Source organism: Salvia splendens, chromosome 9 (genome assembly GCF_004379255.2).
Source record: "Salvia splendens isolate huo1 chromosome 9, SspV2, whole genome shotgun sequence".
Classification (NCBI taxonomy): domain Eukaryota; kingdom Viridiplantae; phylum Streptophyta; class Magnoliopsida; order Lamiales; family Lamiaceae; genus Salvia; species Salvia splendens.
The window spans coordinates 34,900,267-34,918,315 of NC_056040.1; the positions used below are offsets into that span (position 1 = coordinate 34,900,267).

Here is an 18,049-nt window from a genome sequence, read left to right on the forward strand (position 1 = left end):
TTTCCATTTTTATTTGTGGTGTTTAAATTGATGGTATATTATATATAGTCCTTAGTAAGTTTGTCATTTTAAACCACATTATAGTAAGAAATTATAATATATATTTCAAAGAATAAGGACTATATTAGTAAGTTTAGACAATCTAAAATTAAAGTAGCGTGTCACATATTTCTATTACTTGATTTTTCATAATAATAAAACAATCATTTTCAGCCTTAACTCAGCGAACCCTTACCCATTGAGCAAGCCACACATGACCACCAAATCAAACACTAGATTGAGTTCCTAAATATGCCTATCTACCAATTCAAACACATTCCAAGTCTATGAAGTGTTCTGAAAAATAATCTTCTAAACCTTTCAATTATACTCTCTCCATTCCATGTTAATAGAAACATTTCTTCTCAGCACGTAATTAAAGAATAGTGTGTTAAATGGATGTTGAAAAAAAAGTAAGAGATGAAAAGAGAATAAAATAAAGGAAAAATTACTTTTTGCTAAAAATAAAAATGACTCAATAGGTAACAGAGGGAGTAGCAAAATACTCGGACATTCAAAACAGGAAAGATTTAGTGTAGAAAAGTAGGTTGATTAAGAAGAGAAACAAACATTTTAAGCAGTTCAGGATAAGAAACTTGGCAACACAGTTGATTTAACAATCAAACCAAAAAAGACAAAATTTGAAGTAATAGTCTATATAAAAGACTAGAGGATCAAGCATCAACATCGTCAACAACATGGACAATCTTGGCTGTGGGCTTAGCCAACAGGTCGGTATACTCTTGGAATGGGGATTTTGTGAATCTAGTCTCCCTCCAGAAATCTGGAGTTAAGAACCCATATGTCTTCAGCAGACAATCAAAAGTTGCCTGCAATTAACAATCTTTATCAGTAATCTACAGTGAAGAACAAAGTAGAATACATGAACATGTATTCCAAAGAGTGTGTTCATTGACCAATATGTAAGAAGTTATGTTGATAAGCTTAACATAAATTTTATCACAAACCATAAAAACAATACTACTACTATGATAAACAGTAGCATGTTTTGATCAAAACATAAACATAAAATAAACCACAGCAACAGATTTGATTTAAAAACGCATCAACAAAAATAAAAACACAATGCATTCAACCCATTAAGTGAACGAAAACAATTAGAGTGTCTAAACTTGAGAATTAGCTCAATTTCATCAATCAATCAATCAAAGAAATAAAGGTACAAATGAAACAACACATAATAGGTTAGGCACAATATAGAGAAAAAATAACAAAATACTCCCTCCGTCCCGCACTACTCGCACTTATTTCCTTTTTGGGCGTCCCAAGTTACTTGCACTCTTTCCATTTTTAGTAAAAAATTTCACCTACAGCCGTCATTTTTGACTTTCCTATACACAATCTCCGAGCCGAAAAGGAAATGAGCGAGTAGCCCGGGACAGAGGGAGTACATAGATATAAAAGAAAAAAGGAAAGTGATTTAAATCAGAACACAGTTAAATAAAATTGAAATTGGAGAGAATCAAAGCAGAACACACCTTGACAAAGTTTCCAAGAGTCTTGGTAGATCCACGGGAGGAAGTAAAGACATCATCAATTCCGGCAAATTGGAGGACCTTCTTGGGCACACGAGCAGCCACAATACCAGATCCACGGGGAGCAGGCACCATCCGCACAGTGACAGAGCCACACTTGCCGGTGACCTTGCAAGGCACGGTGTGGACCTTTCCGATCTTGTTTCCCCAGTATCCTCTCCTCACTGGAATTACAGACAGCTTCGCCAATATGATAGCGCCGCGGATTGCGGTGGCAACCTCCTTGGAGCACTTTACCCCCAATCCGACGTGGCCGTTGCTATCTCCGACGACCACGAATGCCTTGAACCTGGTCCTCTGCCCTGCACGCGTCTGCTTCTGGACAGGCATGATTTTCATGACCTCGTCCTTGAGCGATGGCCCCACGAGGAGGTCTATGATTTGGTATTCTTTGATTGGGAGGGAATGCAGGTAGATCTGCTCAAGGGATTTGATCTTTCCGTCCCTCACCAATCGCCCGAGCTTCGTGCAGGGCACCCACTTCTCCTCCTCAGCCTCGCGGCGAGGGCGCCGTCCACGTCCACGGCCTCCCCTATCTCCACCGCGGCCGCGGCCGCCGAATCCGCGCCCGAAACCGCCCCTGTCTCCGCCTCTGTCTGCCATGATTTTTTAGGTATAGATTGAGAGAGAAATGTGAATTTGTGTGTGCTCAAACCCTAGCATACTATTTAAAACCTATATCTAATGGGCTTAGGGTTTACTCCTTTGGCCCATTCTTTATCGTCTCATTGTTATCTGTAATTGGACCTCATTTTATTATGGTCAGTGTGACAATCAAATTTTAAATACTCCTGTTAATACCGGCATTTTTTTTAATTATTTTTTTTTGCTAAAAATAGAAATGACTTAATTAACTTAGAACTTTCTAAATAAAAAAATAACTCTATTAACATGGAATGTGGAGAGTATTATATTGGAAATTTACTTTTTTAGTTTTATAATTTTCACTGAGATGGAAGAGTGAGAGAGTGTGGCATCCATTGCGATTTTTGTTACTCCTCCATCTTAACTAATTTGAGTTAGAATTTTTTTTGGTATGTCCGGACTAAATTTAGTCATTATCTTTTTTGGTAAAAAACAAAACATTCAATCATTTTAACTTTATTTCATCACCTACGTTACTCTCTCTTTATATTTCCTAGTTTGTTCTTCTCTCTCACTTTTCAACACAATTTCTTAATTTCCGTATCCAAAAGTTTTGATTCGACTTAGTTGGGATTGAGAGAGTATATGACTTACATTCATTTTACCACTTTGTATGTAAATTAAATTTATTTGATGCATGTTTTAAAATTAAATATTTCTCCTATTCCCACTGAAATAGACTCATTCCTTTCTCTAATATCTCAGCGTGCCATTTTTTTTATTACAAAATACTCCATTCGTTCATGAAAAATAATCTCATTTTACTATTTTGGATATCCTTAAAAAATAGTTTCATTCCAAAAATAAAGTTTTCTCTCTTACGACTTTTTCTCTACTATTTTGTTATTTTTTCTACCCCTCTTATTTTAGCCATTTCTCATTAATACTCGTATCGTCCATAAATAAAACTAACTTTCATGGACATCGAGAGTAATACATTTGCACTTTGCTATTTTTCCACCATTCCATTTTATTCTCTTTTTCACTTTATTTTTCCTTTTCACTTAACTTACTATACATCATTTTTCCCACTTTATTGTTTCTTCTATTTTATTATTTTTTCACCTCTCCATTTTCTTCTTTTTCTTATTTTCTTTTAGGAAAAATGCATTTAAATAACAACTTTTAATTGACTTTAATCAATAACTTATAAAAGTAGCTAATTAAATCACAATTTTTGTACATTTCTTAATCGACCATATAATTAAAATTTTGATAAAATTTGTCATTTTAATCATATATTTGGGTCAATGAAAATATAATGAAGAAAAGTATGAAAGCAACAACAAATTTCATCAAAATTTTAAAATAATAGAACAATTAAATATTTAAATATTATTATTTAATTACCTACTTTTATAAGTTATGAGATTAACTGCAAATTAACTAAAATTACTTATGATTTAAATGATAACTTTTCCTTTTATTTTCTCCACTTAACTTAAGAGTACATTTTTTTTCCGATCTCGTGCTCAAACAAAATGCATTTCTTTTAATGGGATAGAGAAAGTATAATACAAATGGTAACATGTACGATAAGATGAGGAGTTTGGCATATATTGCGGGTTTTCCATCAAAATATTGAAACTGAAGCTCCAATAACTCCTTGTAAACAAAACATAGAATTTACGAATATATGTTAAAAAAAACACCGTGTAAACAAAATATAGCATTATTTGCTCTTTGGTTACTCATCTCACAGCATATATTTTGCAGTAGATAGAGAACTTCCAACAATACAAGTAGTCATCCTTTTCATTGAAAAAACTCATTAATAGAATAGAAGTAAGTTGTGGCTTAGTATAACAGAAATCCCTGCCTATAAGAAAATTATAAGGAAAAGAAATAAAATCAATCAATCTTCTAAAAGAAAGTTATAGCAAGCCAGCGTGAGCAAACAAACAACAGAGGGTGTGTTAATGTCTGTAACGGTGATAGCAAGGGCGATTTTGGCCTGAAAAATTGACAGTTCGAAAAGCTATATCAATCAGAAATGCAGCTTTGTTGAGAAGCAACATGATGAACCTGTGGGAAAGAATTACAGTTAATAATACAAACACTTGATAAAGAGAATAGTCTCAAGTTAATCAAACACCGACAGACATGTAATAATCTTTCATTACTCATCATGAATATCTCAAAGTGTTTCTTCGTAATTAGAGGCTCGTAGAAATCATAGACGGCCAAATGATCATGAACACAAGCACGGTGATTTGTTTGAGAACCTAAAACTATAGCACAGTGAATGTAGGGATAATCTAACAAAAAAACAACAAACCTGGTACTACAAAATTGAAGATGCAACTGACATGGTGAATATTAGTTTTAAGTTTTCGTTTCAGCACCATAGTACCATACATACACTGCTAAGAACTAAGAAGACTATAACAGGCATGTTACCCTATTCACAAGTCTTCGTTTGCTATCCCTCCCAAGCGAGAATTGTACTGTCAAATTTTTAGGATTGTTATTTTAGACCACATGAATCGCCAATTTGTACCAGTTCACTCAGTCCAAGGACAAAATCAAATAATCCGTATAAGTTTTTGAAGCCACCATTCTTTTGGGTTTTAAAGGTATAATATTCTTTAGGAAAATCTTGCTCAAACCATGTTTTGTAAAGTTCAACCCCATTAACGAAGAAATAGGAAGCCATTTAGTCAGTTCCAGAAAACATGCAAATGCCTAAGAAGCTATGAACAATTCACAGCTTGTTAACAGAAATTGGCAAGGTGTCTAAAAGTGACATAAATAACAATCACAATAGGTGATGAATCCGCGAATTTCTGGCGTTTGTAAATGCTGGTAGAGAATACAGATCACGACACAGAGATTTACGTGGTTCGATTTACTGAAGTAAATCTACGTCCACGGGAAGAAGGGAGGGCAAGATTGTATTGCTTGATCTGGGATTACAGCTTACAACACAGACTTGCTATATGGTATTTTATCTCTAGAGAGCTTAACCTTTTTCTACCTGATCTAAGTTCTATTTATACATTGAACTAAGATCGTGGCTTGCATCACCACTAATGATGGTTGTGGATGTCGTGGAGGTCCTGCATGTAGCGCAGGTCATGGCCTACGATCGTGGCCTGAGCTGACACCACGTGGTAGTGGGTGTGTTGGAAGTTGTGGAAATCCTGTATGGGTCCACTAACTCCTTGTTCGGTCGAATACTGAGACCGAACTGCTTTGGTTGCCGATCTGAGAGTAGAGCTTGATGCCGACCTGAGAGCAGAGCTTGATTGGTTGGCTTTTGCCGAGCTGTAAGCTGAGGCTGAACTCTTACTGAGACCGAACTGCTTTGGTTGCCGATCTGGGAGCTTGATGCCGACTTGAGAGCAGAGCTTGATTGGTTGGCTTTTACCGAGCTGTAGGCTGAGGCCGAACTCTTTGGTAATGTCGAACTCATACTCTTCCTTGGGCTTTGGGCTGATGGGCCGTTGGTGCTGTTGGGCTTGTTTAGTCCGTACCCCATCACTACCCCCCCCGAAAGACGAAGTGAATCACTTCGGCGAAGCGAGTCACTTCGGCATTCTGGATAAAGGTACGGGGGAGGCTGACGTCAGGGGACGTGCCTTGCACGTGACTGCATTAAATGCGACAGTAAAATCCGGCCGTTGAATCCCGAAAAGGTGGGATTCGAAACGGTGCGACGATTTTGAAATCTTCGCCGAATCTGATAAATACCTCCTTTCTTCATCATTGAAGCACTTTTGCGACTGCTTCTTCTGCACTCTATCTCCTTTGCGTAAAAATTTCCTTCCGCTTTCAAGAATTTCTTCAGAATTTCTTCAGATTTTGCAAAGAGTAAGAACCATGTCTTCTTCTTCTTCTTCCGAGTTAGGTAGCGGTAGGAAAGGGGGCAAGGGGTCTTCTAGCCGGAAAGAGTCCGGAGAGAAGACTGTAGAATACTTTCACAGCGTCTTGAGTAAAGACACCGTGATATCTCTACACGAAAAATATCTTCTTCCCGGGGGGAAGGCGGTGGTTCCCGACGATGATCATAGGGCTAACGACCCGCCGGAGGGTTATGCCACCGTTTACGAAGCCTGCTTAGAATGCGGGCTTCGTTTCCCTCTTCCCCCACCTTTTGTAGAGCTTCTTGATTTTTTTCAACTCCCTTTAGGTCAGGTGACTCCGAATTCTTGGAGGCACTTGTCGGCTTTTGCTGCCGAACTCCGTAGGCTAGATAAGGATCTGTCTCTGCGGGCAATCCTTAATTTTTTCCAATTTAAAAGGAAGGGATCTTGGTTTTACTTGATCCCCTTACAGCCTTTTAGGGCATTCTGCAAAACCAAGTGGCCGAAATGGCAAAACCGCTTCTTTTTTTATAATAGGACAGCGGCTCCGGGCTTCCCCTGGAGAGGGCCGAAGTCCGTGATTCCTCATCCTCGGTTAGAACCGTTGGCCGAGCTCGAGGGCGAGCTCAATAAGATTCCTATGATTAGGAAACAATACTCGGAAACTGAGCTCGTCAAGGGCGACCTCGTGTTCAATATCTCGTCTTCGGACGAAGAAACTGAGGGTGAGGATTTCTTTTTTATGCTTTACTGCTTTAGCAGCGAAAACTAACCTTGTTTCCTTGCTTTTTGGCAGTGTACATGCTGAATAAGGCTAGCCGCAAATCTTCGGAGTCCAAGGAGCCGGAGAGGCCGAAAACCACCAGCTCGGCGTCTGATGCCGAGAGGACTCCGAAAAGGCAAAAAACCTCTTCGGATCCGAAGAAGCCGGAGTCGACTTCGGCAAAGGGGAAGGGGAAGGCCCAGAAACCCCCGAGAGCGCCAGAGAAAGACGTGGTCTTGGCGCCTCCTTCGGAACATATCTGTGAGCCGTTTTTATGGCCCACGGACTTCGCCGAGGTGAATTCTCTTCTTGATTTTCTGGCCTTGCTTTTTTCCTGTATTTTTGTGGCCCCTTTGTTGACTTTTTTCTTTATCCATTTTCAGAGGAACGATATGCTCTCCAAGCTCGTCGCCGTCGAACTCTCCAAAGCGTCCAATGACTATGCTGAGATGCAGAGGAAGTTGGCGGCTGCTTGTCATCGGGCCGAACAGGCTGAGGCTAACTTTGAGAAGGCCAGAGCTGCTAGGATTTCGGCCCAGGATGAAGCTCAGTTTGCCAAAAACCAGCTCGTCATCCAGCGAGAGCAGACGAAACGGAGGGATGCTGCCGCCGTGGCTGCCCAGGGGGAGGCTCTCCGTGTTTACACGGAGAAACTCTTTTTGAGCAGCCAGTTCTCGGCTTTTGTCGGTAGTCTGGTAAGGCTAATTACCGATAAGGGCGAGCAGGGGGCCGACGTCGTGCTGCCTCTGTACAGCCGAGAGATAGCAGCTCGGCTTCAGAATCTGCCGCTCCTTGAGGAGCTCGCTTCATCCTCGGTCCTGCTTTCTGCAGACCGAGTTCGGAGTTGTCGAGCTGATCGGGACGAGAACCTGGAGGCTATCTTTGCCTCCGTGGGACCCGTTTCACCCGCTTCGACTTACAACGGAGAGGGTGAGGCCGAGCCGCTGGAGCTGGAGGCCGAAGTCGAGCGGGCCGGGCATCCGGAGAAGGAAGCCGATCAGGAGGCGGAGGCGAGGCCGGCAGGATGCGAGGCCGAGGCTGAGGTAGCTCAGGAGAAAGAAGCTGAACCAGACCAAGGAGCCGGAGACGAAGCTGGCGGAGTATGATTTCGTCTCCCTTCTCTTAGTCTAGTTTCTTCCTTGTACAGTGGCCTTGAAGCCCTCCTAGTGTAAAAAATTTTCCTTGTGAATGAAAAATTCTCTACACTTGTCTTCGTATAGCTTTTCGTACTCGCCTTTATTCCTGTTGTATTTTACTATCTGCTCGGTACAGCTGCCGAACTAATATAGCTGCTTTGTACTCAAGGAGATGGAGATACTTCACTGGAAACGGCTGTACTCTTCGGCTTTAGACGAAGCTGAGAAAAGAGCTATAGCCGATCAGACGAAGAATGACGAGCTTCTGGCTCGTTTAGTGAAGCTGGAGGCCGATAATAAGGACTTAGAGTCCGATAAGAAGGATCTGGAGGCCGAGCTGAATACGACCATTGCTGAGAGGACTGCGTACGAGGATTACATCCGTGTGCGCGGGGGAGTGACCATATCAGATGTTCAGAGTCGAGTTGACGAACTGTGGGAGGAATATCATGTACTCCGGAGGAACAATGCGCTGGAGAGCTCGGCTTGCCAACAAGTTGTGAAATCATTACGGCGCTGGGCTTCTCGGTACGACATCATTCTTTCCCGGCGTCCCGCAATCGAGAGGTTCCTTAGGCATTTCCCGCCAACAGATGCTCGCACTCCAGATCAAGCCTCTGGTTCCCTTGTTCAAAATCCTACTCCAAGTCAACAACGAACTCCGGATCAGCCGGAAACGTCAAGACGAGAACGGGCTCAGGAGCAACCGGAATCGTCAAGACAGGGACGGACTGAAATTCGCCGAGGAGTTGTGACTATGAGCGAGCAAGATCAGCAGATGCTTATTGCAGAGACTCTTCATCGCCGAGGTGTTAGGACTTCTCGGGCTCGGGGAAGAGGCGTTGGGTCGAGGATAGCGTCTCGTCGACCTGCTTATTCTTCATCTGCTCGGAACAACCGAACTCGGCTTCCAGAGGATTTTGTGAATAGGTGGCTTAACTTCAGCAACCCTGGACAGTAGAATAGTCCTTTGTAATAGCGTAACGCCATTTTGTAGGGTAGCGGAGTTGTATGCCGAACAAGATTTGAAAAATGAAATTTTGTTTTCGCTTCTAACACTGTATTTACAGCTTAGCGAAAAAATTTCATCGTACTTGTCCTCGGTCTTATGAAGTAAACTTTTTTGACCGGACTTGGTCCTTGGTCTTATGAAGTAAACTTCTTTGACCGGACTCGTCTTTGGTCTGATGAAATAAACATCTTTGACCGGACTCGTCTTTGGTCTGATGAAATAAACATCTTTGACCGGACTCGTCTTTGGTCTGATGAAATAAACATCTTTGACCGGACTCGTCTTTGGTCTGATGAAATAAACATCTTTGATCGGACTCGTCTTTGGTCTGATGAAATAAACATCTTTGACCGGACTCGTCTTTGGTCTGATGAAATAAACATCTTTGACCGGACTCGTCTTTGTGTTCTAATTTGGCGATTTTTGTCGCCGGGATCGAACTTTCCCTTGTCCTAATTCGGCGAGTTTTATCGCGTGGATCGGACTTTCCCAGTTAACCGAAGTGATCTTATGCAGTAAACCTCTTTGACTAGACATGGTCGTCATCGGTCTTATGAGGTAAACTTCTTTGACCGAACTTGGTCGTCCTAATTCGGCGAGGTTTATCGCGTGGATCGGACTTTCCCTTATTGCAGTTCGTTTCAGACGAAGTGCTTACTTCTTAAGCCGAATTGTGGTCTTGTATCTTCCTGAGAAGCTTGGACTCACAATCGTTGGCTTGTTGCAGTTCGTTTCAGACGGACTGCTTGTTAAGCTGAATTGTGGTCTTGTATCCTCTTTAGAAGCTTTGACTCACAATCGTTGGCTTATTGCAGTTCGTTTCAGACGAACTGCTTGTTTAAGCTGAATTGTGGTCTTGTATCCTCTTTAGAAGCTTTGACTCACAATCGTTGGCTCGTGTATGTTCTAAGAAGGGGATCAGCCTTCGAAGAACAAGATACCTCAGTAACATTTGTAAGAGACGACACGCACATAGACAGACAAAACGCACAGATAAAACGCACAGAGACAAACAAAGACCAAGCAAACCAAAGAAAGCACATTGACCGAACAGAACTCAAGACTGACTGACCGGACTGTCTCTTACAAATGGAACTTTTTGAGGTTGGAAACGTACCATGTTCGGGGTACTTGTGCTCCTGACACGTGAGTCAATTTGTAAGACCCTTTGCCGAGGACTTCTGACACCCGATATGGACCTTCCCATGTGGGTTCGAGTTCGCCCAGCTTTTCTGCTCGGCTTACTTCGTTGTTTCTCAAGACGAGATCTCCCACTTGAAATTGCAGCTTTTTCACCCTTTGGTTATAATACCGGGCTACTTGCTCCTTGTACTTGGCTGCTTTTATGCAGGCCAATTCTCTTCTTTCTTCGGCAAGATCTAGTTCGGCTCTCAGTCCGTCCTCATTCAGTTCTGCTGAGAAATTAAGAGTTCGGGGACTGGGTATGCCGATCTCAACCGGAATCACGGCTTCAGTGCCGTACTCCATCGAGTTCGGCTTCAGTGCCGGTGTGACTTCGGTCATTTCGCCTGCCTTTGACTCCGGCAGCAGTGATTGCTGTGCTTGATGGTGCCGATCTGATTGCTCGGCACTTTTAGGCGCAATCTGCAAACACTTGCTTTTTTTATCACCTCGGACGACCGCTATCCCTCCTTTGGTGGGGAAGGTGTTCGGCGAGGAAGCCTCTGATCGCTATGATCGGGCTTCCTTTTGTCTTCTCTAGATGAGCTGTCTAAAGACCGTTTTCGACGGTCTGCCTCATCGGCACGAGAAAACTGGTCCGCAATGTCCCACATCTCTTGAGCTGTTTGCGGACTGCATTCCACGAGCTTTCTGTAGAGAGCTCCGGGTAGGATTCCGTTTTGGAATGCCGAAATGACAAGTAGATCATTGAGATTATCTACTTGTAGGCATTCCTTATGGAATCTCGTCAGGAAGTCGCTGATCTTTTCGTCGCGACCTTGACGTATAGAAAGCAGCTGAGCCGAAGTAATCCGGGCTTCCGCTTTCTGAAAGAACCTCCTGTGGAAAGCATCCATTAGATCTCGGTAGGATCTAATGCTGCCTTGAGGAAGGCTGTCGAACCACCTTCTGGCGTTCCCGATGAGCAGCTCGGGGAACAGCTTGCACATATGGACCTCATTGAGACCCTGGTTCGCCATATTATACTGATAGCGTCCCAGGAAGTCATGAGGATCCACCAACCCGTCATAAGTCATTGACGGAGTTCGGTAGTTCTGTGGCAAGGAAGTTCGGGTGATATCGTCCGAGAACGGAGTCTTCAATGCTCCGTACATGGCGAACCCGACACCTCTTCGGTATGGAGGAGATGGAGTTCTCCTGTGATTCCGGTACCGAGGAGGAACAGGAACATGTCGGGGTTGAGGATTCTTCTTCCTGGAAGACACGGCACTACTGCGGTAGCGACTTTCATGTCTGGATGAGGAAGGAGAATCCACCGTTTTCGTCTTCGGCTCTTGGCTCTTTTGCAGGAAGGCTAAGAACTCATCCTGCTTCTCAGCCAAGAACAGCTTGACAGCCTCATTCAAATCAGGCTGCTGGGAAGACTCGGTGTGTGGACCTTTTGAGCGGCTTGTTCCTTCATCGTGAAAACTGGAAGTAGATGTCTCCCGAGGCTGTTTTCCGGACCTGCGGGCTGGACTAGCTTCCTCATGGTTTTCACGAACGGTATTACGGGTAGTGTGTGATCTGGTATGCATTTTTTTTTGGGGTGGAAAAAGGGTCAAAAATTCGCTTTATCACAAATTTGGTTCTCTGCTTCCCACAGACGGCGCCAGTGATGAATCCGCGAATTTCTGGCGTTTGTAAATGCTGGTAGAGAATACAGATCACGACACAGAGATTTACGTGGTTCGATTTACTGAAGTAAATCTACGTCCACGGGAAGAAGGGAGGGCAAGATTGTATTGCTTGATCTGGGATTACAGCTTACAACACAGACTTGCTATATGGTATTTTATCTCTAGAGAGCTTAACCTTTTTCTACCTGATCTAAGTTCTATTTATACATTGAACTAAGATCGTGGCTTGCATCACCACTAATGATGGTTGTGGATGTCGTGGAGGTCCTGCATGTAGCGCAGGTCATGGCCTACGATCGTGGCCTGAGCTGACACCACGTGGTAGTGGGTGTGTTGGAAGTTGTGGAAATCCTGTATGGGTCCACTAACTCCTTGTTCGGTCGAATACTGAGACCGAACTGCTTTGGTTGCCGATCTGAGAGTAGAGCTTGATGCCGACCTGAGAGCAGAGCTTGATTGGTTGGCTTTTGCCGAGCTGTAGGCTGAGGCCGAACTCTTACTGAGACCGAACTGCTTTGGTTGCCGATCTGGGAGCTTGATGCCGACTTGAGAGCAGAGCTTGATTGGTTGGCTTTTACCGAGCTGTAGGCTGAGGCCGAACTCTTTGGTAATGCCGAACTCATACTCTTCCTTGGGCTTTGGGCTGATGGGCCGTTGGTGCTGTTGGGCTTGTTTAGTCCGTACCCCATCAATAGGGGCCTTTTCAAAGCTTGAAACTGATGCAGAGCATGCTACACCAACAGCAAACAGAATAAAGTAATAACAGCAAAACCTAAGTTCATGCTCATACATTTTATGACTAATATGGCAATTTATACCAAGTACCTACACAAGAGTGCCATAAGCATTAAATAAGCACATAAACAGAGCAAGTAGCAACACTGAAGCTATAAACGAATTGACATGTAATTTCACATATCTTACCTATCGGTTGAAATACGATGAGAACGTTGTTGATGCAGATCCACCACTTGTAGGAACCTTTGTTTCTGTGGTAGCTGTGGTTGCTGTTCCCATTCTGCCTATAGATGATAACCCTGTCTGCGAATTCTGGTACATTCTCAATCCATTGTAAGCTTCTTGCGCCCCATAGCGGCCCATCACTGTAGGACTTATGCTATTGATCCCATAGTTACCACTCATTGATGCACCAAATATTGAAGCAGCTAAACATGCTTGATCATACCCTGCTGCTAATAAGGCATTCCCTGCCAATCCAATCCCTTCCCTGGATTCTGCGCCATAAAAAACCCGCCCGCATTCAAATTTGCTCCCAACATACCTGTGTTCATCCCCAAATTACTGTAGTTAACATCAGTAGCCGCAGGGTTCACACTACTGTTACTAGTCTGCCCAGACGAATTGTTGGCAAAATTCTCAACAAATTTCTTGCAATGCAATTGACAATTCTCAACCACCTTAATTGGCTCCTCCATCGCTTTCTTGTAACCTTCCGTTGACTTGTAAGTTATAATGGCAAATCCTTTGAACTTATTTGTAACAGGATCCACCCTTAATGGTCCTTCCTCGATCTCTCCAAACCTCCCAAAAAACGATTTGAGCTTCTCGAAGTTTACATGGGGCGCTACATTTGCCACATACATTATCCTATTATTTCCTCCCTCGGCTACCACTGTTCCAGCAGAGGCACCAATCGCCGCCAGCTGGCACGTGACAGTCCTGTTCCCGATCCTCTTCTGGGGAACTTTGAGAGCCTTCTTCGCTGCGGCTCGCGTCTTGAACATCACGAAGGCGTATCCTTTGGCACGCCCAGTGTTCTTATCGGTGATTAACTTGCTCTCTTCGATTTCGCCGAAGGACTTGAATGCCTGGACGAGCTGTTCGGTGGTGGCATCCCAACCGAGCCCGAAAACAAATATTTTGCGGTGGGCGGGGTCAGAATCTGCCTTCTGCACAATTTTAGGGAGGAGTTTAGGGTCCTTCACCGCCGCTTCTTTGAGAAGGTCTATGATTTGGGATTTTCCAAAAGGTTCCAATAATTGCTGGAGCGCTTCTTGCTTTGATGTCTCATCCTCTCCTTCTTCTTCTTCATCTTCGGCTGAAAAAGATTCTTCTTCTTCTTCCTCCTCCTCTTTTTCTAAGACTTTTGCTTCTTCACGAACTACTGCTTGTTTATGTTCATTCGTATGCAGAGACGAAGGAGTTTTGCGTTTCTTCGCCATTGGAGCAACTTCCAGATCCTTAATCTATATCTATCTATACAAGACTGCCACTTTTCTGCCCAAATTTTCACTCAATAACTGAATGGCATGTTGGATTTGAATCAGTCGCGCTGGTCAAGAATAATGCTCCAAAGATGTCGGAGTCTGTTGGAGTCAAGAAGTTGTTTGAGATTTTTATGCTCTGTTTCCTTATTTTTCTTGTGTCAGTTGTACAGAAGACTTTGTCTTCTTTGTTAGGCTATTTAAAGCCATTTCCTACTGCTATTAAAATTATCGAAGCTTATTCAGCTTTTGTCAAGTATTGTTTGATCTCAGAACCAACAAATCTGGTATCAGAGCCAGCAATATAAAGTGAGAGAAAGTGTGCAAACACAGCGAGTGAGATGGGAGAATCGAGCAATTTTGCACAACCGAGCATACCAAAATTCGATGGGGATTACGATCATTGGAGCCTTCTCATGGAGAATCTTCTCAGATCAAAGGAGTACTTCGATGTGGTGAAAGATGGAGTTGAAGAACCTGTCAATGAAGAAGTGCTGACCGAAGCACAGAAGAAGACTCTTGCTGATGCAAGATTAAAAGATCTAAAGGCTAAGAATTATTTGTTCAGTGCTATTGACAAATCAATTCTTAAGACAATCACCTTGAAAGAAACCTCAAAGCAGCTGTGGGATTCAATGAAGACTAAGTATCAAGGAAATGCACGAGTAAAGCGTGCACAATTGCAGACATTGAGGAGAACGTTTGAATTGCTAGAGATGAAGAATGGAGAATCCATCTCCAATTACTTCACAAGGGTGATGATGGTGGCCAATGATATGAGAAATAACGGTGATGATATGCAAGATGTCAAGATTGTGGAAAAAATCTTGCGTACCTTAACCGAAAACTTCAATTACATAGTGTGTTCAATTGAAGAATCCAAAGATATTGACAGCCTATCAGTCGATACTTTGCAGAGCTCATTACTAGTACATGAGCAGAAAATGAGAAAGCCGAGCAATGTAGCAGAGGAGCAGGTGCTCAAAGTCTCTCATGAATATCGAGGTGGCAGAGACAGAGGAAGAGGGTTTAGCCAAGGAAGAGGAAGGTTTAACAAAGCAACAGTGGAATGCTTCCGATGTCATAAGCTCGGACATTTTCAATATGAATGTCCGATGGAGGGTAAGGCGAATTATGCAGAGATAGATGAAGAAGAAGGTGATGTACTTTTGATGGCGTACACACCGATCCAAGAAGAGAAGGAAGAGGCGTGGTTTCTTGATTCAGGTTGTTCCAATCACATGAGCGGAGACAAATCCTGGTTTTCTAAGCTTGATGAAGATTTTCGATGCTCAGTGAAGCTGGGAAACAACTCTCGTCTATCAGTGATTGGGAAAGGTGATGTGAACCTGATGGGGTACGTACTAAACAAGCCCAATAGCAGTGACAGCCCATCAGCCCAAAGCCCAAGGAAGAGTATCAGTTCGGCATTACCAAAGAGTTCGGCCCCAGCCTACAGCTCGGTAAAAGCCAACCAATCAGTTCGGCATTACCAAAGAGTTCGGCCCCAGCCTACAGCTCGGTAAAAGCCGACCAATCAAGCTCTACTCTCAGATCGGCAAAAGCTGCTCGGCAATAGTTCAGAAGTTCGGTCTCAGTATTCGACCGAACTGGGAGATAGTGGACTCATGCAGAACCTCCACGACCTCCACTACACGATCTATTTAGTGGTGTCAACTCATGCAGGGTCTCATGCAGGATAGCGGACCAAACAAAGAGATAGTGGACCCATGCAGGATCTCATGACCTCCACGATATCCACTACCTAGTTAGTGGTGATGCAAGCCACGACCTAGTTAGTGGTGATGCAAGCCACGATCTTAGTTCAATGTATAAATAGAACTTAGATCAGATAGAGGAGGGGCTGGAGACATCAAATAACATATAGCAAGTCTGTATTTGTAAGCTGTAAACCAGATCAAGCAATACAATCTTGCCCTCCTTTCTTCCCGTGGACGTAGATTTACTTCAGTAAATCGAACCACGTAATTCCTTGTGTCGTGATCTATATTCATTACCTGCATTTACTACCATCAAAAATTCGCCCAACCATCACTGGCGCCGTCTGTGGGAAACAGAGAACCAAATTTGTGATAAAGCGAGTTTTTGATCCTCTTCCACCAAAAAAATGCATACCAGATCACGTAACACCCATAATACCGTTCGTGATAACCATGAGGAAGCTAGTCCAGCCCGCAGGTCTGGAAAACAGCCTCGGGAGAAATCTACTTCCAGTTCTCACGGAGAAGGAACAAGCCGCTCAAAGACTCATCGCACCGAGTCTTCCCAGCAGCCCAATTTGAACGAGGCTGTCAAGTTGTTTTTGGCCGAGAAGCAGGAAGAGTTCTTAATTTTCCTGCAAAAAGGCCAAAAGCCGGAGACGAAAACGGTGGATTCTCCCTCCTCATCCAGACATGAAAGTCACTACCGCAGTAGTGCCATGTCTTCCAGGAAGAAGAATCCTCAACCCCGACATGTTCCTGTTCCTCCTTGGTACCGGAATCACAGGAGAACTCCATCTCCTCCATACCGAAGAGATGTCGGGTTCGCCATGTACGGAGCATTGAAGACTCCGTTCTCGGACGATATCACCCGAACTCCCTTACCACAGAACTACCGAACTCCGTCAATGACTTATGACGGGTTAGTGAATCCTCATGACTTCCTGGGACGCTATCAGTATAACATGGCGAACCAGGGTCTCAATGAGGTCCATATGTGCAAGCTGTTTCCCGAGCTGCTTATCGGGAACGCAAGAAGGTGGTTCGATAGCCTCCCCCAAGGCAGCATTAGATCTTACCGAGATCTAATGGATGCTTTCCACAGGAGGTTCTTTCAGAAAGCGGAAGCCCGAATCACTTCGGCTCAGCTGCTTTCTACACGTCAAGGTCGCGACGAAAAGATCAGCGACTTTATGACGAGGTTCCACAAGGAATGCCTACAAGTAGATGATCTCAATGATCTACTTGTCATTTCGGCATTCCAAAATGGAATCCTGCCCGGAGCTCTCTACAGAAAGCTCGTGGAATGCAGTCCGCAAACAGCTCAAGAGATGTGGGACATTGCGGACCAGTTCTCCCGTGCCGATGAGGCAGACCGTCGCAAACGGTCTTTAGACAGCTCATCCCGAGGAGACAGGAGGAAGCCCGATCATAGCGATCAGGGACATCCTCGCCGAACTCCTTTTGGCGATCAGGGACATCCTCGCCGAACTCCTTTTGAAAGGATTCAAAGGACTCCGGTGCAAGACCGATTGGGACCACGTCTCAATCCTGAGAAGCCGCCCGCTCAGTTCGTACCATTGAACAAGTCTAGAGCGGAAATTTTCGAACTGCATTCCGATATGTTCGAAAAACCAAAGCGGATGACGAAATCGGCCGCGCGTCGACCTCAGGATCAATATTGCTCCTTCCATCAAGACCACGGTCACGATACCGAGGAGTGCCGACATTTGGCTGCAGGTATTGATGCTCTTGTGAAAGCAGGGACGTTAAAAAAATACCAAAGCAAGCAGCCGAAAAAGAACAAAAAGCAAAGAGGTGCAAACTGCGCTCCTCAGGATCTGAAAAAGCAACAGGACCCTGAAGACGATGACGAGCTGCAATATGATGGAGTAATCCTGACTATTGATGCTCTCCCTGCCGGGAAGACTAAATCGTCCCTGAAGTCAGAGCGCAGAGGCTTCAATCGAGAGGAGCCAACGCATAAAAGGCTGAAGCAGGACGAAGTGATTACATTTTCAGATGCAGATCCCGTCCCGGCCATCTCTCCTCATCAAGACGCTATTGTCATCCAAGCCGGAGTGGCAAACAAACTGATCCACAGAGTGTTTGTGGATACCGGAGCGTCAGTCAGCATTCTTTTTAAAGAATGTTTCGATAAACTAGAAGTGGATCCAGCTCGGCTCAGTCCGGCTCCACTTCCTCTGAAAAGTTTCGCCCAGGAGGACACCCGCCCTGAAGGTATTATCAGCCTTCCGATCACGGTGGGAAAAGCGCCTACAAGCTCCAGTACGATGATCGAGTTCTTTGTGGTAAAAGCTCGG

At 43.9% G+C, this 18,049-nt stretch overlaps 1 protein-coding gene and 1 pseudogene across 1 annotated transcript; both read right to left on the minus strand.

Annotated features, from left to right (window-relative positions):
- Positions 1-568: 568 nt before the first annotated feature.
- LOC121748809 (40S ribosomal protein S2-4-like) lies at positions 569-2,244 on the minus strand. Its single transcript, XM_042143341.1, has 2 exons — positions 1,539-2,244; positions 569-869 (listed from the first exon to the last, which is right to left on the minus strand). Exons 1-2 carry the CDS (start codon positions 2,196-2,198, stop codon positions 714-716), a joined length of 816 nt encoding a protein of 271 aa, XP_041999275.1. The 5' UTR covers positions 2,199-2,244; the 3' UTR covers positions 569-713.
- A 1,929-nt stretch (positions 2,245-4,173) lies between these two features.
- Positions 4,174-14,271, minus strand: LOC121747621 (annotated as a pseudogene).
- Between the last annotated feature and the right edge of the window lie 3,778 nt (positions 14,272-18,049).

What these genes read in the sequence shown, in the direction of transcription:
- LOC121748809 (XM_042143341.1), bottom strand. Translation starts at nt 2,198, where the DNA reads ATGGCAGACAGAGGCGGAGACAGGGGCGGTTTCGGGCGCGGATTCGGC. An exon ending in CTCTTGGAAACTTTGTCAAG is followed by an intron (nt 870 to 1,538) that starts GTGTGTTCTGCT and finishes TGTTAATTGCAG; the next exon opens with GCAACTTTTGATTGTCTGCT.